Below are 6,054 nucleotides of genomic sequence, written 5' to 3' on the forward strand. Positions count from 1 at the left end.
ATATCAAATATGAGAAAAGTAATTTTATCGTATCGATAACTGTGGTTTAATAATTAAAGGACCTGTTCTCTGTCTGGCCAGAGTGGTTTAAATTTTCATCGGTGCTAATTTTCTACCGACGTTTTCATTGATACGTTGTCAAACAAGAGCACTTTTGTTTGCTAAATTTTCGCCGACCACGCGTTCCTTCGCTTTAATGATGAGGTATATAAATACTGATTTCATTCTTTAGTTATTGCACATTACCAGAATAAAGAGCTCTCTCTCGGCTGGAATTGCCCCGTCGGACACGTCAGATAGAACTAGGAATTTTTCCTTGTTATACCAGGTAAGCAAGCTTTTATTAAGAAAGCAGTTATGTTGAATAAGTTAAGAAAGTTTTATGAGCTTTAATCATGTCAACAAAATGGGACATCTTAGCATTTAATACAGTTGTTGTAGAAAACAGGACTTCCAGCTTTGCTTTGTTTTTAATTGTGTTGCCAATTGCGACAACTCGACAGGTAGTTCTTTCGACTAAAAGTTAGCTGAACAGCCTCGGGAAACTTACTTCGCTATAAACAAAGGCTGTTCAATTACGATATATTCGTCACAAGGTTTCAAGGCTTAACAACGCCACGATTTCGGGTTCTCATAAGCTTTCTTCGTGAGATATTTTGTTTGGATGTAAAGAAAGTTACTCTCTCTTGTGTGTTTTGTAAAATATCTGTGATCGTTTCGCTTTCTTTAATAAGATTAAAGGAAAAGTAGCGTTTAAATTCTGTTAAGTTCCTGACCTAGGAAATTGTTTACTTAAATGGAATTTATGAAGTATCTAAATTTTTAAAAATATATATATTTGTGAACTATAAACGTTCTTTCTGAAACGAAATAGGTGATTTGTGTGTGTTGGAATAGCTTTCCTTCCATCCTGTCATAACACTGCAAATGACTCGAAAATGGTCTAGCTAATGATAGAAGTTACGAGAGTTTGGTTTTTAACCTATAAAAAACTTCAGCGTTGCTCTGTGTCTCTGACCACTAAGTACCTTTGCCAGAAGCCAAAAAGTCTATCTTTCCAATTCATCTATTTAAACTACGGAAAGCAAAGGTGATACTTTCTATCGGAAACTTGACACCTTCCTACACGAAAGAAAGTCTTAAATCAGGTTGTGTTCCACTATTGGTCGACAAACAAAAAAAAAAAACACACCTTTTTTGCATGGAGACGGCCGCGTGCCACGTTCACTCGGCGCCAATTGTCACTAATACAAAATGTTTTAACTTAATTAAGTTTCCGAAAGTCAGGGTCTCTCATCTCCCAGGATTTCAAAGATCTTTGTATTCACAACTTTCACTAGCTGCTTGCAAACTCGTTGCAAACGTCAATGCACAGCTTTGGTTGATTAAAGATTGGCTTTCTTATTATAACTCATGTTTGATTGATTTTGACCTACAGCTCAAGCCCAGCTGGCAATCTTTTCCACAGAGGTTGAACCTTGTGTTTAAAAGCTTGTGGTTTCTTTAAATCTTGTGAACAAAGCATCTTCTTGGGATGAAATATTTCACTTTAGTGGAAGCTCACTTTTTTTTCTAGGATCTGTTTTTCAATTACTGTGCATTTCTCTAACAAATTCAAATCAAACGAGAATTTATGTAGTTTTACGCATTTTAGTTACGCCATTGTTGGATATTAGGTTCCTATCTTATGTGTCAATTTGTAATGGGGGTAAAACGAGCAATATATCATTTGAAATTTGGGAACTGGAGTAAATAATTTTAAAGAACTCCACCACTCTTTTACGGAATATTAGTGAAAATGAGAAAAATCAAATTATGATACCCGATTTAGTTTCAGTATAGTCAGTTTGCTGCTTATTTCGCCAGTAGTTTTTACATCGAAATGTGTCGAATTTTTTCTAATTAGTTTTATGGTTAGCAAACTGCCATCTACTATAACAGCGAAAAGATGGCTGTCTCTGTGACGCACCGACTCAGACATTTTCAATTAAATTACCATGCAAAGGCGTTCATTCGACCAACTTATAGAAGAATACTTTCGACGAAATTTGTTATTTCGTCAGGAAAAGTCACTCAGGCTTTTAAAACTTTTAAATTTAATCGTACCCAAGACATACGTAAACTTCTAATCTTGACCGCAGAAACCAACTAATTTGTTTTGCTTTAGCCATGAAAACTATCATATACGAAAATGAAGTAAAGACGTGGGCATACAGCACCTGTTACCTAAGGAAAAAAAAGAGAAACTTTCATAACCAAAAAGCAAAGGAAGACTTTATTGAAATAAAAAATGACTGAAAGATACGTAAGATAAATTATCCTCAGATGTATCATTTTCAATCTGATTTTTGTTTGAATTGTCCGCTCCAAATTTCGTTACTATTTGCGGTCAACTTCTTTCATAAAGAAGGTTTTTTGAACCTCTTGTGGATGAAGTGCGAGAACGCAAATAGAATATAGCAATTTAATCTTCCGTGCCGTAATTGTGTTGATGGGCAAAGTGAGTGAGCACGAAATTCAGACAGAACCACGCAAAACAAAGCACTAACCCTGATAAAGAAGCGTGCTATACTTGTTGTAACAGCAGGTTGTCATAAGACATCGATAAAAGCTCTATGATGATTTCTTTGCTGTAGAATTAAGCTACTAATTGGCATGTATTCGGATTTTAGTAGCTTGTAATTGTTTCTGTCTTTCTCAATTATTCCTAAACCACCGCCCACGGCAAGAGACCAATCAGTGCTCTCAAAACGACTAAGAAGATTAAAACTTGGTTAAAAACCTTTGTTGTGTAGACTCGGGTTAAATTTATCTGACGCGCGGTGGGGCACCTATCAGTTTCTTACTTAAGGGCTAAGAGTGTTTACTGATATTTCATCACACCAGGACACTTTCAACGGGAAACGAACCTCTCGACTTCCTTCAGTACGTACCTTAAAACAAGCAGGAAAATAACCGAAACAAACCTGAAATCCAAAGGTAGGTTACGTTGGTAGCTTTACTGGAATTTTGTTGTTGTTAGCCGAGAAAAACATCAATATACTTAGTTTATTTTGCCATAGCACTTCGAAAAAACTGAGACTTTTAAGTTTCTTTTCGTTGGGTCAAGGGTAATCGTTCAGTGTTATAAGTTGAGTAAAGGCAGCCTCTTTTATTCGGAAGTGTTCAATAAATAGAGCTTCCTTCATGTTCATCAACCGAGTGCTTTGGTTGTTTCGTGTCTGAGGCCGAATGTGGTCTCACACTTTGTATTATTTCATTATTGAAATACGTTTGTTTATACGTCTTTCATGTTTATGAATTGGCTCAACTAAAAATAGAAAACAAAGGGGACTATCCGTTCAGAAATTGACCCCTGTAGCCCATTGCTGACCGGTTATTGTCGTCCAAAGGTTATTTCTCTAAGTGTCAGTTCATCTTATCCAAAAAAAAAAAATTGGAAGTGGATTTTTAAGTGAAATGGAGTAATTTCCGTTAAATCTTGAAGAGGTAGAGGTCCCTGAAACAATCATGCCGTTTTAAAATAAAGGTTAGCCATTATATAAAGACTTCTTCTCGACTTTTGATCAAAATCAATAGCAGTTATTTCTTTTTTCGCAAGTACTCGACAAAAAGTCATTTTGTGGTTTTGTGAGTTCCCTTCTCTTCCTTCATTAAATCTTTCAAACGAGACAACACTTTCCGTGTAGTCTATCAAACCGCCTTCTTACAATTTTGTATTTTTTAAAAGTCCCGAAAACTTACACCTTTTGGCAAATTTAACACATATTCAATTGTATCTAAGGAGGGCTTTTATCATCGATTTAGTGTGAGAGGAATGGTGTATCTCGGTGAAAACCCACAAGAGCACTCAACCTACACCTGTCTCTATGGTTCGTTATCGTTTACATATTCGAAACAAAACCAGTGCACATGTATTAAGCCAGAAGTACATAACCGATGAAAATTTCTTTGTTTTTAACCGACAACCTAGAAGAAGTAATGTTTCACAATCCTTCATTTCCCTCCTTTCTCCCTCCCTGGGTTTGTTTGTTTCCTTCCTTCCATCCTTCTTTTTTCTTCCTTCCCTCATTAATTCTTGTTTATTTACCCCTTGTCTTCATGCTTGATGCTGATTTTTTATGTCAGAGGTCTTGAACTGTTCCATGCCCTTGCTGATTTTAATTACTTTCTGACTGATCTGTTTGTATTCGTTCCAACCTTTTTATTTTGTCGTTTTAAAAAGAGACCCTTCTTTGTTGTATCGCGTTCTTGTACTCTTTATAATGTCTACCAGTTATGTGAAACTCCCTTTACGCTGTGACAGACTTAAAGCGGACTTAGAACTGACAGGAAGTATCCTTACTATTGGGTACTCTTTTTTCAAGAATTATTGTCTTATTAATATAATTTATTTGAGTTTCTTTTTATTTCCTCATCTTTCCGACGACAAGTTCAGCAAGAGGAAGATTTCACTCTCTAGAAGTCCAGATGTTTACTTTGAATTAAGTAACTTGGAGGCTTTCCGAGTGTTACTACTTTAACATTACGGTGCTTTTCTTTTAAAGGACAATGAGTTGGTTATTTATCGCCCTTACAATACTCCTCGCCTTTTCTCAAGAAGCCACCAGTAATCCACTGAACAGACACAGGAGGGCATGGGAAGATGACTGCCCCCCAGGGGTGTGGGGATGTAAGCGCGCACTCGCAGTTGCAGAAGAAAAGAAGACCGAAGACGATTGTCCACCTGGGGTCTGGGGCTGTAAGAGAAATACGATTGAGGAACGTGACGAGGATTGCCCTCCAGGAGTCTGGGGCTGCAAGCGAGAAGTAGAAATGAAAAGTAATAACGACGATGACTGCCCGCCAGGAGTCTGGGGCTGCAAACGAGGGCTGTTTGGTTCTGTGAAAAACTGGTTCAAGTCGAAAGGCAAACGCAAGCGCTCAGTAAAAGAAACCGACGAAGATTGCCCGCCCGGAGTCTGGGGATGCAAACGGGAAGTCAAGAAAGAAGAGCTTGGTGAGGAAGGATGTCCTCCAGGGGTCTGGGGCTGTAAGAAGGACGTGGTCGAAAATGATTGTCCACCTGGGGTCTGGGGCTGTAAGAAAGATGAGATTGAAGACGATTGTCCTCCAGGGGTCTGGGGCTGCAAACGAAACAAAGTTCCGAAGAAAGAGGAAGAGAAAAAGGATGACTCAACTGCCGGTGACGAGTGTCCACCAGGGGTCTGGGGCTGTAAGAGAGAAAATTGATGAAGACTGTGAACTATTAACGAGATGAACTCACTTAATTTTGCCTGTTTTTGAAAAGATGTAAAAGAAGGAAATGTTATCACTATCTCAACAGTCAGAACAGGTCAGCTATATAAATTCCGCCTCGCTATATATCGATTTCGATTATTAAAGTTCTGAGTTATTAATGTGTACAAAAAGTATTTTTCAGTTATTAAGAAATGAAGTATGACGTTTACTAAATGAAGTTATAAAGCGAGAGGACTGTCGACAAAATAAAGTTTGAATCCTGATGTGTCATTAGTAATGTATTCTCCATCATTTTTGTTACGCTTACGTCTAAAATCTTCCAATTCTTTGGATAAATGTTTCATATAAGTTTCATTTTTAAATGAAACTTATCTTTAAAAAGATGGGTCGAATATTTTCGTTTACCCATGTCAAAATTGGAAAAGAAATGATGTTCTAATTTTAAAGCAAATTGCCCAAATTTAACCACAGTTACAGCGGCTTTCCCTGATAACCTTCATGTAAAGTTTCAAATTGTTTTGCGCGTTAGTGTTTTGTGATCCAGCGGAACAAACATAATGCGAATTTACATTTTCATAAGAAACGTTAAGCTACCCTCACATCAGCCATAAATACTACGACACCGAAAAGTTAATAACACATACAAGGTAAATATTTACCGTATTTTTCTCCAGTAAAACGCTGGACACCGAATGAACTCCGAGTCTCCAAGAAGCTCTTTTAAAATTAGTCGAGACCTAATCAGTAGACCTTAGGTATTGAGATATACGGTCATCAAAATAATGAGCAAACACCCTTGTTTGATAATTACTG

The 6,054-nt window shown here is 37.2% G+C and overlaps 1 protein-coding gene across 2 annotated transcripts; it reads left to right on the top strand.

The window, feature by feature from the left end:
- Positions 1–204: 204 nt before the first annotated feature.
- On the top strand, positions 205–5,504 carry LOC110063334 (uncharacterized). Of its 2 annotated transcripts, XM_089295663.1 has the most exons (3): positions 205–328; positions 2,887–2,979; positions 4,548–5,504. In XM_089295663.1, the coding sequence occupies exon 3, from the start codon at positions 4,552–4,554 to the stop codon at positions 5,230–5,232; it is 681 nt and encodes a 226-aa protein (XP_089151789.1). In that variant the 5' UTR covers positions 205–328; positions 2,887–2,979; positions 4,548–4,551; the 3' UTR covers positions 5,233–5,504. The 2 variants fall into 2 exon arrangements, with proteins under 2 accessions (XP_089151789.1, XP_020625968.1); XM_020770309.2 differs by lacking the exon at positions 2,887–2,979.
- The last annotated feature ends 550 nt before the right edge of the window (positions 5,505–6,054 follow it).

Source organism: Orbicella faveolata, unplaced genomic scaffold (genome assembly GCF_042242905.1).
Source record: "Orbicella faveolata isolate gen_17 unplaced genomic scaffold, um_ofav_v1 contig_26, whole genome shotgun sequence".
Lineage (NCBI taxonomy): Eukaryota > Metazoa > Cnidaria > Anthozoa > Scleractinia > Merulinidae > Orbicella > Orbicella faveolata.

Coding starts and splice junctions, on each gene's coding strand:
- LOC110063334 (XM_089295663.1), top strand. CDS start 4,552: ATGAGTTGGTTATTTATCGCCCTTACAATACTCCTCGCCTTTTCTCAA.